Genomic DNA, 20000 nt, shown 5'->3' on the forward strand with positions numbered 1-20000 from the left:
TGTAGATAGAGGGGTGGTGAGGTGTAAACTTCTAGTAGTACTAATGGATATACTGTAGATAGAGGGGTGGTCAGGTGTAAATCTTCTAGTAAATCTCTAATCTTCTAGATAGAGGGACTTTGGACAATGAGCCAGTCAAATCCGTATTTATTTCTGAGCTGACAATGCAGTGAGACGACAAGAGAGAGACAGCGCACCATCTCACTACCACCCAGAAAACGGCAGAGTCTGCAGTTTAGGTTGTTATTTCTCTCTCTTGTCCGTCAGTACCACCACTTAACCAGATAATTAAAATGTCAGCACATCTGGCTTGTTTTAGGGCCCTGAACAGACAGCTGGTTGGCCAGGAGACATTGTGAAATGTCAGCCATGTGAATGGGACTGTAGGGCTTGATGTGGAGCAACAGACTGAAGTAAGATAATGATCTTGAGGTAAATGAAGTGAATCAGACAGAGACCAGACATTACCCTGCATAGTGCTATTGCAATTATAACCTCTGTTTAATCTCTGGTAATCTACTCCGATACTGATGTAATCTAGTATAATCTCCAGACATAGGCGCCTAATGCAACGCCTGATACACACACATTACTGGTGCAAAAGGTTGGTAGCGATTGTTATTGAAATGGGTTTATGTTGGGTCTCTCGAGTGGCGCAGAGGTCTAAGGCACTGCATCGCAGTGCTAGAGGCGTCACTACAGACCCAGGTTTGTTTCCGGGCTGTATCACAACCGGCCATGATCGGGAGTCCCATAGGGCGGAATCGTCCGTGGTCGGGGAGGGTTTGGCCAGGGGGGCTTTACTTGGCTCATCGCACTCTAGCGACTCCTTGTGGCGGGCCGGGCACCTGCAGGCTGACCTCGGTCGTCAGCTGAACAGTGTTTTCTCTGACACATTGGTGTGGCTGAAATTAGGGGAGAAAAAGGTACCGGATATGTACAAATGTATATAAATAAAAAATGATAAAAAATGTATGTGTTTATGTTGGTCAATATGTGTGTCTGTTTGCTTGTGTAACGACACAGCTGAAAACACGTGCTACACCATTGTTAGGGTACAATGGGAATTAACTGTGAGTGTCAAACTAGATCACACACACACACACACACACAGAGGCAGGTAAATTGAGAAACAAAGGTTCTACATGTTTTCTGATCAGTATGACACAATAACAGCTTTAAATTCCATCATCAGAGAGGCTTTAACCTGAGACTGATGTGCAGCGCAATAAGGCTAAAGGCCTGTGATGTTCTGGGTCACTGACTCAGACATCATTATAACATCACTGATATGTTTCTCTACCTTCAAAGTGATGCCTGTGAGAGGGTGGCTCTGACACATTCCATGGGACCATTAAGGTTGAGCAGAACCCTTTGAGGTGTATGTATGTATGTGTGTGTGTGTGTGTGTGTGTGTGCCTGTCTGTGTGTGTGTATATGTGTGTGTGTGTGTGTGTCTGTCTGTCTGTGTGTGTGTGTGTATATGTGTGTGTGTGTGCTACAATGGCTTTCCACAGCAGAGATCTGATAACCTCAGAGACCCGAGAGCAGGGTTCCCCAACTGGCGGCCCGCGGGACGAATTCAGCCCACTGGTGGTTTTATTTGGCCCCCTAAGTTTTCTGTTGGACTTTAAAAAAACTGTAAAACACCAGGAATCAACTCTAAGTGATCTTAATTTAAGAAATGTGTTTCCATGAATAATAGAGAGAAATGTGATCATATACAAATGTAAGCAATGTTTGAAGTTATTATGTTTTAGTCAAACATTATATCTGTTTGGGCTTCTTGCGGTCTATTTGCAGTCTACAAATGATTTGTAATTATGTTCCGGCCCCCTGACTATCCGCTCAAGAAAACAATGTGCCGCTGCTGAATCTAGTTGATGATACCTACCCTAAAGCTTGAGCCAACAATACAGCCAGACACACACACACACACACACACACACACACACACACACACACACACACACACACACACACACACACACACACACACACACACACACACACACACACACACACACACACACACACAAACACACACACACACACACACACACACACACACACACACACACACACACACACACACACACACACACACACACACACACACACACACACACACACACACACACACACACACACACACACACACACACACACACACAGATACACTAGATAGATGGCCTCCAACTGCTCTTAAATGCTAGTAAAATGAATGCATGCTCTTCAACCGATCGCTCCCTGCACTTGCCCGTCCGCATAGCATCACTAGTCTGGACCGTTTTCACTTAGAATATGTGAACAACTACAAATGCCTTGGTGTCTGGTTAGACTGTAAACTCTCCTTCTAGACTCGTATTACAGTTTTTTTCGATTGCTAAATGACAGTGGGCACAACTGGAATCACATGTGCAAAACTCTAACTACAGTCTGCACTACCAACAGTCACCTGAGCTAAACAGTTCACATCACCTGCAAAACTCATTCCAAGCAACACAACTCTTAACACATGTCTCAAAACACGCTCAGTGCAGCCAAACACTATGCACAACCCTCACTGAGATAACACACACTGTCACTCAGAACACACTGAGAGTAAAAACACTAGCATAAAACACCAATACAGAAAATACAAACTTTTCATCTTTACAGTTTGAACAATTTCAGTGACTTCATACAAAGTAATATTTTCTTCAAAGAAAAGAGTGACATTCTTTCACATGATTTGTTAAAATTTTTAGAACATAACAATTCTTTAAGGTAAATGAAAATTAGGAGTTTGCTTCAATAGTCTGTAGTAATTTACGGAATTACAGTAATGAGAAAAAAAAGGTAGAAACTAAAAGTACAGAACAAATAATTGAGGGGCTAATCCTGCCTCTCTCTAGCATCAGGCCACAGGTTTTCTCTTGCCATGCACCTGGGGAAGAACCTTCTGGAGTGCCTTATCCATCCCTGGCAGTCCTCTGGACTCGTGTCCTCACATCCGGCACGCATGGCTTCCAAAAGAGACATTTGGTCATGTGGGTGGTGACCAAACACTTTCCACCTCCAGGCAGAGAAAAACTCCTCTATTGGGTTGAGGAAGGGTGAATATGCTGGCAGGTACAAAACCATACATCTGTGATGTGCTGCAAACCAATCTGTGACAGCTGCAGAGTGGTGAAAAGCAACGTTATCGGAAACTATGACAAAAACTTGGGGGTTTCTTACTGGCTCCCCCTGTTCTGTTGGCACTAGCTGAGCATAGAGCTGTTCTTCCTTTCTGTGTTGTATGGGCCAATGAGTGGTGTGTTGAGAAGCAAACCATCATTGGCCATTGCAGCACACATGGTGATATTTCCCCCCCTTTGGCCTGGAATCTCCACAGTGGCCCTTTGACCTATAACATTCCTTCCTCTGCGCCGTGTTTTGGCAAGGTTAAATCCAGCTTCATCGATAAATACAAATGAATGTGGTCTTTCCAGTGCTTCCACCTCCATTACTCTCTGAAAAACAGTAAGTGCGCAATTTTACTGTAGAAATGCTAGTGTTTGTTTTTACTGTAAATATTTTGTATAGCTGTGTACGTAACCTCAGACGTCTTACCTGGACATATTGGTATCTTTGCTCTTTTACCCGTTCACTGTTTCTCTCGAACGGTACAGTGTATAACTGTTTCATTGTAACTTGGTGTTTCTTTAGGACTCGAGCAATAGTTGTTGTGCTGACAGAATTTACATTTTCAAATATATCATTATCAGCCAGCACTGTATCTTGAATCTCCCGCAGTTTTATTGCATTGTTGACAACAACCATGTCAACAATAGCATTTTCCTGCGCATCTGAAAATATTTTTCCTCTTCCCCTTATTGGGGGCAGCCTTTGGGTCCTGTTGTAAAAATATATTTTACAGTCAAACTTACTGTAATATATATCTGTGTAAATATTCTATAATTGCAATACAAAATAGATTCCTGTAATGTTTTCATTTACTGTAAGGATGTAACTCTCACCTGTTTGTATGATGGAAAATTCGCATTACAGATGCCACTGTGGATCTTTGCAGATTGGGTTGCACCCTCAACCCTGCATCTCTCAATGAGAGACCATGGTTCACGACATGGTCTATAAGTGTAGCCCTTATTTCATCTGAAATAACAGCTCTTTGTCTTCTTTGTCTTCCTCCACGCATCCGCCATCTCCCTGTCACCCTTCTCCCTCCACGAACCCATCTTCCTTGTTCCATTTCCAAAATGAGTCTTTCTGAGCTCTATCTATATATACTGTAATATGTGTGTGTGTTCACTAACAAGTCTAAAACAAGACACCTGCTTAGCCTTTCAGCTGAAATTGCAATCAGCAGTGTTTGAAAGGCACAAGGCTGAAATCTATTCCGTTTTGAATGTGTGGTTCACAGTTTTGACAGCAGTGTGCTAGCATTTGAACAAAGTGCTGTAAATCCACAGTGTTGTGCAGGTTGTGGTTAAAGTCATGGGATAAGTGTGTAGAGTTTTGAAAACTGTGTTCAAGCAATGAAAAACAAACTAGAGTTTGGTCCACATGAACTGCTGCTGTGCAGACTGTAGTTAGAGTTTTGCACATGTGACTCCAGTTGTGTCCACTGTCGTTTAGCAATCGAAAAAAACTGTAAACATATTAAACATCTCCAATCCCAAATTAAATCTAGAATCGGCTTCCTATTTTGCAACAAAGCCTCCTTCCCTCATGCTGCCAAACATACCCTCGTAAAACGGACTATCCTGACGATTCTTGACTTCGGCGATGTCATTTACAACATAGCCCCCAACACTCTGCTCAGCAAATTGGATGTAGTCTATCACAGTGCCATCCGTTTTGTCACCAAAGCCCCTTATACTACCCACCACTGCGACCTGTATGCTCTCATTGGCTGGCCCTTGCTACATATTCGTTGCCAAACCCACTGACTCAAGGTCATCTACAAGTCTTTGCTAGGTAAAGCCCCGTCTTATCTCAGCTCACTGGTCACCATAGCAACACCCACCCGTAGCACGCGCTCCAGCAAGTATATTGCACTGGTCATCCCCAAAGCCAACACCTCATTTGGCCGCCTTTCCTTCCAGTTCTCTGCTGCCCATGAATGGAACAAATTGCACTGACGCTGGAGACTTATATCTCCCTCACTAACTTTAAGCATCAGCTGTCAGAGCAGCTTACTGTACCTGTACACAGCCCATCTGTAAATAGCACACCCAACTATCTCATCCCCATTTTGCTATTTCTTTTTTTGCTCTTTTCCACCCCAGTATCTCTACTTGCACATCATCATCATCACATCTATCACTCCAGTGTTATTGCTAAATTGTAATTATTTCACCTCTATGGCCTATTTATTGCCTTACCTCCCTAACCTTACTACATTTGCACACACTGTACATAGATTGTTCTATTGTGTTATTGACTGTTAGTTTGTTTATGTGTAACTCTGTGTTTTTGTCGCTTTGCTTTATCTTGGCCAGGTCGCAGTTCTAAATGAGAACTTGTTCTCAACTGGCCGACCTGGTGAAATAAATGTGAAATAAAAATAGATGCGCTCCTGTGCCACCATCCAGAGACTGAGCAGACCTCTCTCTCTCTCTGTGTAATAACCCACAGGAGAGAACAAGTTGAGGAGAGAGGAGAGAGGAGAGAAAGGAACTTTTTTACAGATGGAATGAGAGACTGCATTTAGAGAGAAGAACAACCTAACACGAGAGAAGAAATGTGTTCTTTCTCGTGCCATTTCTCATACAGCTATCTTTGTTTTCAGGCATTGTGTTTGTTGTAAGTGTCAGGCTGTGTGCCAGTTGTGCAGTTTGCTGGTCTAGTTGGTATTTCTGCACCCTGAGATTCATAGTCAGAAGAAGTGCATGATGGAGACCCATGGCCTATTCTCCTCTCTCTGTGGCGACTACTTTTACATGAACATATCAACATGTCTACTGTTAAACGCATCAGCATAACTCTTTTAAAAATGTTACATTTCTACACTCCCGCACAGTCAATCAGAACTCAACTCAGAAAGACCACCAGATATGTAAAACACAGCATTGGTGAGCCACAAAAATGTCTTGTTTGCGATTTTGAGATTGTGTAAATTCAGAAATGTAGAGTTGCTAAATTTAATATATCTCTGGCTCCCTGAGACAAGTTGACCCAGTGGATAAATCCTTAAAGACCACAGGATATTATAGAGCCCAAACCATGTTATAAGTGACAGGGAGAGAAGGAGAAGGAGGGAACTCAGAGAAAGCAAAAGAAGAGGGAGAGAAGGGAGAAAGAGGGGAGAGGAGGGATAAAGGACATGAGGGAGGGAGGGAGGGAGGGAGGGAGGGAGGGAGGGAGGGAGGGAGGGAGGGAGGGAGGGAGGGAGAGGGAGGGAGTGAGGGAGAGTGTTTTTGGCGGAAGGAGATAGGTCTCTCATTAGCGTTCTTTCAGGGTTTACAATTAACCCTAGACACACACTCATGCACACCAACCCCCCACGACCATGGTTCCTAATCCAATCAGACGGCAGCTCCAGGGGCGCTGTGTAAGCCCTGTCCAATCGTATTAAAGCGTGCTAACAGGATTATGGGAAGGTTTACCATGCTGATTTCACCACTATCCTGTCAATTCTGCCTCTCATTCCACTTACACACACACAATCCAATTTCTATTGTCATAGTCGCCATCTCTCTCTCTCTGTCTGTTTCTTTCTTTCTTTCCCTCCCTCCCTATCCATCCCCCTTTCTCTCTTTCTCTGTCTGTTTCTTTCATTTTCTCCCTATCTCCCCTGCTCTCTCTTTCTCGCTCTCTCGCTCTCTGGCAGTGTCATCAAATCAAATCAAATGCTTGGTAAACAACAGGTGTAGACCAGTGGAGGCTGCTGAGGGGAGAACGGCTCAGAATAATGGCTGGAACGGAACAAATGGAATGGCATCAAACACGTGGAAAACATTTCCATGTGTTTGATGCATTTAATACTGTTCCATTCATTCCACTCCAACCGTTACCACCAGCACGTCCTCTCCAATTAAAGTGCCACCAACCTCCTGTGGTGTAGACTAACAGTGAAACGCTGACTTCCCAACTGCCTGTGGTGTAGACTAACAGTGAAACGCTGACTTCCCAACTGCCTGTGGTGTAGACTAACAGTGAAACGCTGACTTCCCAACCGCCTGTGGTGTAGACTAACAGTGAAACACTGACTTCCCAACCTCCTGTGGTGTAGACTAGCAGTGAAACACTGACTTCCCAACCTCCTGTGGTGTAGACTAACAGTGAAACGCTGACTTCCCAACCTCCTGTGGTGTAGACTAACAGTGAAACGCTGACTTCCCAACCTCCTGTGGTGTAGACTAACAGTGAAACACTGACTTCCCAACCTCCTGTGGTGTAGACTAGCAGTGAAACGCTGACTTCCCAACCGCCTGTGGTGTAGACTAACAGTGAAACACTGACTTCCCAACCTCCTGTGGTGTAGACTAACAGTGAAACACTGACTTCCCAACCTCCTGTGGTGTAGACTAACAGTGAAACGCTGACTTCCCAACCTCCTGTGGTGTAGACTAACAGTGAAACGCTGACTTCCCAACCGCCTGTGGTGTAGACTAACAGTGAAACGCTGACTTCCCAACCTCCTGTGGTGTAGACTAACAGTGAAACACTGACTTCCCAACCTCCTGTGGTGTAGACTAACAGTGAAACACTGACTTCCCAACCTCCTGTGGTGTAGACTAACAGTGAAACGCTGACTTCCCAACCGCCTGTGGTGTAGACTAACAGTGAAACGCTGACTTCCCAACCTCCTGTGGTGTAGACTAACAGTGAAACACTGACTTCCCAACCGCCTGTGGTGTAGACTAACAGTGAAACGCTGACTTCCCAACCTCCTGTGGTGTAGACTAACAGTGAAACGCTGACTTCCCAACCGCCTGTGGTGTAGACTAACAGTGAAACGCTGACTTCCCAACCGCCTGTGGTGTAGACTAACAGTGAAACGCTGACTTCCCAACCGCCTGTGGTGTAGACTAACAGTGAAACGCTGACTTCCCAACCGCCTGTGGTGTAGACTAACAGTGAAACACTGACTTCCCAACCGCCTGTGGTGTAGACTAACAGTGAAACGCTGACTTCCCAACCTCCTGTGGTGTAGACTAACAGTGAAACGCTGACTTCCCAACCGCCTGTGGTGTAGACTAACAGTGAAACACTGACTTCCCAACCTCCTGTGGTGTAGACTAACAGTGAAACGCTGACTTCCCAACCTCCTGTGGTGTAGACTAACAGTGAAACGCTGACTTCCCAACCTCCTGTGGTGTAGACTAACAGTGAAACGCTGACTTCCCAACCGCCTGTGGTGTAGACTAACAGTGAAACGCTGACTTCCCAACCGCCTGTGGTGTAGACTAACAGTGAAACGCTGACTTCCCAACCGCCTGTGGTGTAGACTAACAGTGAAACGCTGACTTCCCAACCGCCTGTGGTGTAGACTAACAGTGAAACACTGACTTCCCAACCGCCTGTGGTGTAGACTAACAGTGAAACGCTGACTTCCCAACCTCCTGTGGTGTAGACTAACAGTGAAACGCTGACTTCCCAACCGCCTGTGGTGTAGACTAACAGTGAAACACTGACTTCCCAACCTCCTGTGGTGTAGACTAACAGTGAAACGCTGACTTCCCAACCTCCTGTGGTGTAGACTAACAGTGAAACGCTGACTTCCCAACCTCCTGTGGTGTAGACTAACAGTGGAATGCTGACTTCCCAACCGCCTGTGGTGTAGACTAACAGTGAAACGCTGACTTCCCAACCTCCTGTGGTGTAGACTAACAGTGAAACACTGACTTCCCAACCTCCTGTGGTGTAGACTAACAGTGAAACACTGACTTCCCAACCTCCTGTGGTGTAGACTAACAGTGAAACGCTGACTTCCCAACCGCCTGTGGTGTAGACTAACAGTGAAACGCTGACTTCCCAACCTCCTGTGGTGTAGACTAACAGTGAAACACTGACTTCCCAACCGCCTGTGGTGTAGACTAACAGTGAAACGCTGACTTCCCAACCGCCTGTGGTGTAGACTAACAGTGAAACGCTGACTTCCCAACCGCCTGTGGTGTAGACTAACAGTGAAACACTGACTTCCCAACCGCCTGTGGTGTAGACTAACAGTGAAACGCTGACTTCCCAACCTCCTGTGGTGTAGACTAACAGTGAAACGCTGACTTCCCAACCGCCTGTGGTGTAGACTAACAGTGAAACACTGACTTCCCAACCTCCTGTGGTGTAGACTAACAGTGAAACGCTGACTTCCCAACCTCCTGTGGTGTAGACTAACAGTGAAACGCTGACTTCCCAACCTCCTGTGGTGTAGACTAACAGTGAAACGCTGACTTCCCAACCGCCTGTGGTGTAGACTAACAGTGAAACGCTGACTTCCCAACCGCCTGTGGTGTAGACTAACAGTGAAACGCTGACTTCCCAACCGCCTGTGGTGTAGACTAACAGTGAAACGCTGACTTCCCAACCGCCTGTGGTGTAGACTAACAGTGAAACACTGACTTCCCAACCGCCTGTGGTGTAGACTAACAGTGAAACGCTGACTTCCCAACCTCCTGTGGTGTAGACTAACAGTGAAACGCTGACTTCCCAACCGCCTGTGGTGTAGACTAACAGTGAAACACTGACTTCCCAACCTCCTGTGGTGTAGACTAACAGTGAAACGCTGACTTCCCAACCTCCTGTGGTGTAGACTAACAGTGAAACGCTGACTTCCCAACCTCCTGTGGTGTAGACTAACAGTGAAATGCTGACTTCCCAACCGCCTGTGGTGTAGACTAACAGTGAAACGCTGACTTCCCAACCTCCTGTGGTGTAGACTAACAGTGAAACACTGACTTCCCAACCTCCTGTGGTGTAGACTAACAGTGAAACACTGACTTCCCAACCTCCTGTGGTGTAGACTAACAGTGAAACGCTGACTTCCCAACCGCCTGTGGTGTAGACTAACAGTGAAACGCTGACTTCCCAACCTCCTGTGGTGTAGACTAACAGTGAAACACTGACTTCCCAACCGCCTGTGGTGTAGACTAACAGTGAAACGCTGACTTCCCAACCTCCTGTGGTGTAGACTAACAGTGAAACACTGACTTCCCAACCGCCTGTGGTGTAGACTAACAGTGAAACGCTGACTTCCCAACCGCCTGTGGTGTAGACTAACAGTGAAACGCTGACTTCCCAACCTCCTGTGGTGTAGACTAACAGTGAAACGCTGACTTCCCAACCGCCTGTGGTGTAGACTAACAGTGAAACACTGACTTCCCAACCGCCTGTGGTGTAGACTAACAGTGAAACGCTGACTTCCCAACCGCCTGTGGTGTAGACTAACAGTGAAACACTGACTTCCCAACCGCCTGTGGTGTAGACTAACAGTGAAACACTGACTTCCCAACCGCCTGTGGTGTAGACTTCCCACAATAAGTTGGATGAATTTTGTCCCATTCCTCCTGACAGAGCTGGTGTAACTGAGTCAGGTTTGTAGGCCTCCTTGCTCGCACACGCTTTTTCAGTTCTTCCCACAAATGTTCTATAGGCAATGTCGAAGGCACTCGGAAAGTATTCAGACCCCTTGACATATATACATTTGTTACGTACAGCCTTATTCAATGGTTTTTCTTTATTTTTTTACTATTTTCTACATTGTAGAATAATAGTGAAGACATCAAAACTATGAAATAACACACATGGAATCATGTAGTAACCAAAATTGTTAAACAAATCAAAATATATTTGAGATTCTTCAAATAACCACACTTTGCCTTGAGGACAGCTTTGCACACTCTTGGCACCCCCCCTTGAATGAGTAGGTGTTCCAAAACCTTTGACTGGTAGTGTATATACACACACACACATATATATATATATACAGTGCCTTGCAACAGTATTCATACCCTTGGTGTTTTTCCTATTTTGTTGCATTGCAACCTGTAATTTAAATGAATTTTTATTTGGATTTCATTTAATGGACATACACATAATAGTCCAAATTGGTGAAGTGAAATACATTTTTTTACTTGTTTATATACAAAATTAAAATGTAAAAAGGAAAAGTAGTGCAAACATATGTATTCATCCCCTGCTATGAAGCCCCTAAATAAGATATGGTGCAACCAATTACCTTCAGAAGTCATATAATTAGTTAAATGAAGTCCACCTATGTGCAATCTAAGTGTCACATGATCTGTCACATGATCTCAGTATATTTACACGTGTTCTGAAAGGCCCCAAAGTCTGCAACACCACTAAACAAGGGGCACCACCAAGCAAACGGCACCATGAAGACCAAACAGATCAGGGAAAAAGTTGGGGAGAAGTACAGATCAGGGTTGGGTTATAAATAAATATCAGAAACTTCCCACGGAACACCATTAAATCCATTATTAACAAATGGAAAGAATGTGGCACCACATCAAAACTGCCAAGAGAGGGCCGCCCACCAAAACACACGGACCGGGCAAGGAGGGCATTAATCTGAGAGGCAACACAGAGACCAAAGATAACCCTGAAGGAGCTGCAAAGCTCCACAGGGGAGATTGGAGTATCTGTTCATAGGACCACTTCAATCCCTACACCCCACAGAGCTGGGCTTTACAGAAGAGTGGCCAGAAAAAAAAACATTGCTTAAAGAAAAGCATACGCAAACACGTTTGGTGTTCACTAAAAGGCATGTGGGAGACTCCCAAAACATATGGAAGAAGGTACTCTGGTCAGATAAGACTGAAATGTTGCTTTTTGGCCATCAAGGAAAACGCTATGTCTGGCGCAAACCCAACACCTCTCATCACCCCGAGAATACCATCCCTACAGTGAAGCATGGTGGTGGCAGCATCATGCTGTGGGGATGTTTTTCATCGACAGGGACTGGGAAACTAGTCTGAATTGAAGAATTGATGGATGGCATGAAATACATAGAAATTCTTGAGGGAAACCTGTTTCAGTCTTCCAGAGATTTGAGACTGGGAAGGAGGTTCACTTTCTAGTAAGACAATGACCCTAAGCATACTGCTAAAGTAACACTCGAGTGGTTAAGAGGAAACATTTAAATGTCTTGGAATGGCCTAGTCAAAGCCCAGACCTCAATCCAATTTAGAATCTGTGGTATGACTTAAAGATTGCAGTACACCAGCGGAACCCATCCAACTTGAAAGAGCTGGAGCAGTTTTACCTTGAAGAATGGGCAAAAATCCCAGTGGATAGATGGCCAAGCTTATAGAGACATACCTCAAGAGACTTGCAGCTGTAATTTCTGCAAAAGGTGGCTCTAACAAAGTATTGACTTGGGGGGATGAATAGTTATGCACGCTCAAGTTTTCAGTTTTTTTTGTCTTATTTCTTGTCTGTTTCACAAGAAAAAATATTTTGCATCTTCAAAGTGGTAGGCATGTTGTGTAAATCAAATGATACAACCCCCCCCCCAAAACAACTTTAATTCCAGGTTGTAATGCAACAAATTAGGAACAATGCCAAGGGGGGTGAATACTTTCTCAAGCCACTGTATATATAGAATACCAGTTAGAAGTTTGGGCATACCTACTCATTCAAGGGTATTTCTTTATTTTTACTATTTTCTACATTGTAGAATAATAGTGAAGACATCAAAACTATGAAATAACACACATGGAATCATGTAATTTAGTAACCAAAAAAGTGATAAACAAATCAAAATATATCTAATATTTTTGATTATTCAACATAGCCACCCTTTGCCTTGTTGACAGCTTTGCAAGCTCTTGGCATTCTCTCAACAAGCTTGATGAGGTAGTCACCTGGAATGCATTTCAATTAACACGTGTGCCTTGTTAACGATATATGATATATTATCTGCATGCATACACACACACACACACACACACACCACAGTGTACCTCTGTGCCAGAAGTCTTGTCTCATCTCTGTGTCTGGATTGAGATGTCATTAACAGCTCCAGCAGCATGTAGAGATCAGTAGCGTGTTATAACACGGTCTGTCAGTACCATAACACAGTGTATTAACACCAGAGAGTTATAACACAGTCTGTCAGTACCAAACTACAAAGTGTTAACACCAGAGAGTTATAACATGGTCTGTCAGTACCATACTACAGTGTTAACACGAGAGAGTTATAACATGGTCTGTCAGTACCATACTACAGTGTTAACACCAGAGAGTTATAACATGGTCTGTCAGTACCATACTACAGAGTGTTAACACCAGAGAGTTATAACATGGTCTGTCAGTACCATACTACAGTGTTAACACCAGAGAGTTATAACATGGTCTGTCAGTACCATACTACAGTGTTAACACGAGAGAGTTATAACACGGTCTGTCAGAACCATACTACAGTGTTAACACCAGAGAGTTATAACATGGTCTGTCAGTACCATACTACAGTGTTAACACCAGAGAGTTATAACATGGTCTGTCAGTACCATACTACAGTGTTAACACCCGAGAGATATAACATGGTCTGTCAGTACCATACTACAGTGTTAACACCAGAGAGTTATAACACAGTCTGTCAGAACCATACTACAGAGTGTTAACACCAGAGAGTTATAACATGGTCTGTCAGTACCATACTACAGTGTTAACACCAGAGAGTTATAACATGGTCTGTCAGTACCATACTACAGTGTTAACACCAGAGAGTTATAACATGGTCTGTCAGTACCATACTACAGTGTTAACACCCGAGAGATATAACATGGTCTGTCAGTACCATACTACAGTGTTAACACCAGAGAGTTATAACACAGTCTGTCAGAACCATACTACAGAGTGTTAACACCAGAGAGTTATAACATGGTCTGTCAGTACCATACTACAGTGTTAACACCCGAGAGTTATAACACAGTCTGTCAGTACCATACTACAGTGTTAACACCAGAGAGTTATAACATGGTCTGTCAGTACCATACTACAGTGTTAACACCAGAGAGGTGAATACAAGGTGGGAAGAAGACTCATGTCCACGTACATGCTCAAGCTTGAACAGGAGCCAGGTAAAGCTGCTGTTTATAGGTGAGGAATGTTGTGCTGTTTTGATAATTGGCTGGCTTCTCCTCTAGTTTTTTCTAGGTGAATGTTTTCATTTCATCATTGTGCTCTTCTGTGAAGTCATGGCATGTTACCATCATTTACTAATACAACACTCAAACTTTACAGTAGAGCCCAGTTAAGACCTGCCTCATAGTTGCTACTGGAGAATGTGTGTGTGTGTGTGTGTGTGTGTGTGTGTGTGTGTGTGTGTGTGTGTGTGTGTGTGTGTGTGTGTGTGTGTGTGTGTGTGTGTGTGTGTGTGTGTGTGTGTGTGTGTGTGTGTGTGTGTGTGTGTGTGTGTGTGCGCGTGTGTGTGTGTGTGCATTTGTGTGTGTGTGCGTTTGTGTGTGTGTGTGTATGTGATTGTGTGTGTATGTGATTGTGTGTGTGTGTGATTGTGTGTGTGTGTGTGTGTGTGTGCGCGTGTGTGTGTGTGTGCATTTGTGTGTGTGTGCGTTTGTGTGTGTGTGTATGTGATTGTGTGTGTATGTGATTGTGTGTGTGTGTGTGTGTGTGTGTGCAATCATGTGTGTGTGTGTGTGTGTGTGTGTGTGTGTGTGTGTGTGTGTGTGTGTGTGTGTGTGTGTGTGTGTGTGTGTGTGTGTGGGCGTGTTCAAACATACTAGGGCATATTTTAAAAGTTTACTGGTTGACCTGGAGTGAGAGTGTCATGGATATTCAAAATAGCAACCGTGCAAATACCACAATTAATTGTGATATATTTGCAGCGGCCTGCAGACGGCTGTTTTAATTGCTGCTAGAGTATAAAGAAACAAGGAACCATTCATTAGTTAGATTGCACAACTCTTACTGTTCTCTGTGGCACCAGGTATTTTTTCATTCCTTTTGTATGATGTTGAAACCATGTCTGTGAAATCATAAATCAACATACCAAAGGAGAACTGTGAGATGAACCAGAGAGAGTGGGAGAGGGAGGGAGATGAGGAGAGAGAAGGAGGGAGAGGGAGGGAGACGAGGAGAGAGAAGGAGGGAGAGGGAGGGAGACTAGGAGAGAGAAGGAGGGAGAGGGAGGGAGACGAGGAGAGAGAAGGAGGGAGAGGGAGGGAGACGAGGAGAGAGAAGGAGGGAGAGGGAGGGAGATGAGGAGAGAGAAGGAGGGAGAGGGAGGGAGGGAGACGAGGAGAGAGAAGGAGGGAGAGGGAGGGAGATGAGGAGAGAGAAGGAGGGAGAGGGAGGGAGACGAGGAGAGAGAAGGAGGGAGAGGGAGGGAGACGAGGAGAGAGAAGGAGGAAGAGGGAGGGAGACGAGGAGAGAGAAGTAGGGAGAGGGAGGGAGACGAGGAGAGAGAATGAGGGAGAGAAATCCTGTAGGCCTCTCTAAAGGGGGCCATGAGTGTTCTGTTTATGTCCGTTGGGCTGTGGGAATAAGACAGAAGCCCCTCGTGTGTGTGTGTGTGTGTGTGTGTTTGTGTCACTGCAAGAGGGACAGCCTCTCTCTGAATGAGGTTAGCACAACGTTTAGCCACCAAACAAAGACATGCTAATTAAAACTATGGCTACTTGTGCTTCTCCCTCTTTATTTCCTTCCTCCTCTCCTAACTCTAACCCTCCACTCACTCCATCGCTCACTCTTCACCTCTCTCTCTATACACACACACACACACACACACACACACACACACACACACACACACACACACACACACACACACACACACACACACACACACACACACACACACACACACACATGCAGCATTTCATTCAATTCTCTTTGTCTGGACCCATGCACCATGTATGTTTAATAGGACCTCTCTTGGTAGCCTATTCTGCTGCCTGTTTGAAGGGTTTGTGTGTAGGCACTGAGCAGGACACCTCTCACTGGGTCTCACAGGGGTCCTTAGGAAATGTTTTAGCACGAGTGAACACTAAATAAAACAGCTACCTACTCTACTCTAGCCCTCTGCATGACGCTCCACACCTAGGGCTTTTTGGCACAGATACATACAGCTACACAGATGAATGACTTCCATGTTTTCTCTATCCATAGTGATGAGGAAAATAATCCTGTGTAGTCCACAGGAAGCTTTTACTCACAGCTGAGTGGTTTTCTCTGCTCTTTGTTCGGGACTACCGTACGATGAGATAAAAACGACATTCCGTTCAGGCTAGAAGAGAGCCTTCACCTGGGTCTTAACGGGTTTTTATGAAGGAAACTCTGCCCATCCACTGCCAATGTGTCACAATGCTCCCACCACGTTCCCTCTTACAAAGCCCTCTATCTATCCTGGCTGTGTGATATGTGTATTAGCTTAGAAGTTGGGTACAGTATCTTTAATCTAACATTGTCATGTTGTTGTGTTCACAGAGATCTGAGTGAGAACAACATCCAGTCCATCCCCAGGAAGGCTTTCAGAGGAGCTACAGACATCAAGAACCTGTGAGGGAATCTTCAGTCTCAGATTAGTGAATCAATGAGTTAATCCATGAATGAATGAATGAATGTCCCTTCACTCTCAATACTAACTCTACATCATATTGTCGTAGCATCAGCATGCTCTCATGTAACACTAAGACAAAGGAGCAACGTACTTGTTCATAATATCATATTATTAATGATATCAGATCAGTTTTATTCACATGTACGCAGACACACACTGACACACACGTTGTACTGAGCCTCTCTGTCTGTCAGCTCTGTGTATGCTAATGAGCACGGCCCCAGTCAGTTACTGTCGGTGGCATCAGTATATCACAGTGACAGAGTGGGTTAGCTTTCACCCTGTACACAGATGGAGCTGTGATTTATATTGCTATCGCTGGAGATTAACACACACACACACACACACACACACACACACACACACACACACACACACACACACACACACACACACACACACACACACACACTGATTGATGATGCTATCACAGTAGAGAAAGAATCAGCACTGTGTGCCTAACTCTCCTACGGTTATATGAGGAGAGATGACTATTTTACCATCGATTTACCCACACTCAGTGTACTCCCTATCAGTGATTTTTCTGCCCTCTGAGGACAGTGTGTGTGTGTGTGTGTGTGTGTGTGTGTGTGTGTGTGTGTGTGTGTGTGTGTGTGTGTGTGTGTGTGTGTGTGTGTGTGTGTGTGTGTGTGTGTGTGTGTGTGTGTGTGTGTGTGTGTGTGTACACACGTCTTTGCCTGCATGCATTCATGCGTGGATGATTATTTCTGGTCTATAGGGAAAATGCTATAGTTTGTAAGATTGATGACAGTGCTTTAGACCATCGGGCTTGTGATGAGTAGCTGGTATTGGAATAGATTATGTTTATCGATTAAGTTTACAAATGGCTGCTTATTTAATATATGTGACTGTTTAAAATTGGTGGGAGAGGGATGGAGAGAGAAAGAACATTTTGCAGTGCATTGCACATTTGTTTGTCTGTGTGTGTGTGTGTGTGTGTGTGTGTGTGTGTGTGTGTGTGTGTGTGTGTGTGTGTGCGTGTGTGCGTGTGTGCGTGCGTGTGTGTGTGTGTGTTTGTAATGTTTCTGCTTCTGTTGTGTCTCTAGTCAGTTGGATAAGAACCACATTGGCTGCATCGAGGACGGAGCCTTCAGAGCACTGAGGGGCCTGGAAGTACTGTAAGACACACACATACACTGTGCACAGTGGGGGGTAAACAATGGTAGAGAGGATGAGTGTGTGTGAAATATTATCGGGGCGGGTAAGAGGGATGTGGTTCCTTGCTTGTTTCCGTGCTAATGCTTGACAATAGGGTTGGTCTGATACACAAACTCTTACACAGACACACAGAATAACACACACACTCACACACACCAGCCACACAGAGACACACACAGACACACACACACTACCTCATTATTTATTCACCTCTTCTTGATTTATTAAGCAAAAAGCACTTTTTGAAATTAAGACAGTACACTTCTAATAACCATTACTAACTAATATAACCAGGCGCCAACTTTATTCATCCAGTCAGTCATTGGTCCCTGCAGGCACTGACAGACCTATTGGTTCATTAATATCATGGTCCATTAATTCATGGTGCCTGGGGGCTGACAGTAGGGTGTGTATGGTGGGGAGCAGGTTTGGATCATGGGCCGTGGAAATAGTGTGAGTTCTTTTTAAATAGGATGGAGGGGATGTTACAATAGTCGGGTAGAGGTAGGAGACTGTGGGTTATTAGGCTGATTGAAATGACCTCCTCTGCTCTGCACCTGATGCCCACTATCGGGGGTGGGGATGGGAGGAGATTGGTCTGTGTGTGTGTGCACATAAATAATGTGTTTGTGGGAGGTGAGAGGGCATGAATATGTGAAGGTGTCCCATCTGTGTGGGAAGAGGTGTTATATTCCCAATGGAATAGAGAGAGAAACGGGGTGGGGGAGGAGGAAGAGAGAAGGGTTGAGGAGGAATTAAGTCAGAGGTAATGGGAGAAAGTGGTGATGGGGTGGAAATGGATACAGTTACATATTGGGTTATTATTTTTGACAAAGTATCATATCGTATCATTTTGACAATATTATTTTTGCTCTAGTTGGCTGTACCTGCACCAAAACTCCAGTATTTCCCTTCATGGATTGTTCTCAATCTTCTTTTTAATTAGGGAGACAATTTATTTTCAGAACTTTTATTTCCATGACTTTCCAACTCATGCTCTCATGTCTCTCTCTGTCCCTCTAAAGCAGACATATGGTGAGCAGCATGTTTGGAACGTTGAATTGCAATAAAATCATAGAATTGAATCGCAATACATATCGTATCGTGATAATATCATAGTGTGATAATATCGTATCGTGATAATATCGTAGTGTGATAATATCGTAGTGTGATAATATCGTATCGTGATAATATCGTAGTGTGATAATATCGTAGTGTGATAATATCGTATCGTGATAATATCGTAGTGTGATAATATCATATCGTGATAATAGCGTATCGTGATAATATCGTAGTGTGATAATATCGTATCGTGATAATATCGTATCGTGATAATATCATAGTGTGATAATATCGTATCGTGATAATATCGTATCGTGATAATATCGTATCGTGATAATATCGTAGTGTGATAATATCGCATCGTGATAATATCGTATCGTGATAATATCGTAGTATGATAATATTGTATCGTGATAATACCGTATCGTGATAATATCGTATCGTGATAATATCGTAGTGTGATAATATCGTATCGTGATAATATCGTAGTGTGATAATATCGTAGTGTGATAATATCGTAGTGTGATAATATCGTAGTGTGATAATATCGTATCGTGATAATATCGTAGTGTGATAATATCGCAGTGTGATAATATCGTATCGTGATAATATCGTAGTGTGATAATATCGTATCGTGATAATATCGATAGTGTGATAATATCGTATCGTGATAATATCGTATCGTGATAATATCGTAGTGCGATAATATCGTATCGTGATAATATCGTATCGTGATAATATCGTAGTGTGATAATATCGTATCGTGATAATATCGTATCGTGATAATATCGTAGTGTGATAATATCGTATCGTGATAATATCGTAGTGTGATAATATCGTAGTGTGATAATATCGTATCGTATCGTGATAACATCGTAGTGTGATAATATCGTATCGTGATAATATCGTAGTGTGATAATATCGTATCGTGATAATATCGTATCGTGATAATATCGTAGTGTGATAATATCGTATCGTGATAATATCGTATCGTGATAATATCGTAGTGTGATAATATCGTATCGTGATAATATCGTAGTGTGATAATATCGTATCGTGATAATATCGTATCGTGATAATATCGTAGTGTGATAATATCGTAGTGTGATAATATCGTATCGTGATAATATCGTATCGTGATAATATCATAGTGTGATAATATCGTAGTGTGATAATATCGTAGTGTGAGGTCCACGGTAATTCCCAGCCACAGGAGAAACAAGGGAGG

At 43.8% G+C, this 20000-nt stretch overlaps 1 protein-coding gene across 1 annotated transcript in view; it reads left to right on the forward strand.

Annotated features, from left to right (window-relative positions):
* LOC135512160 (slit homolog 1 protein-like) overlaps nt 1-20000 on the forward strand; it is a 189173-nt gene that overhangs the window by 84427 nt on the left and 84746 nt on the right. The window contains 2 exon segments of the mRNA XM_064933877.1: nt 16399-16470; nt 17599-17670. Of these exon segments, the coding sequence (XP_064789949.1) occupies nt 16399-16470; nt 17599-17670 (144 nt within the window).

This window comes from Oncorhynchus masou, chromosome 24 (genome assembly GCF_036934945.1).
Source record: "Oncorhynchus masou masou isolate Uvic2021 chromosome 24, UVic_Omas_1.1, whole genome shotgun sequence".
Classification (NCBI taxonomy): domain Eukaryota; kingdom Metazoa; phylum Chordata; class Actinopteri; order Salmoniformes; family Salmonidae; genus Oncorhynchus; species Oncorhynchus masou.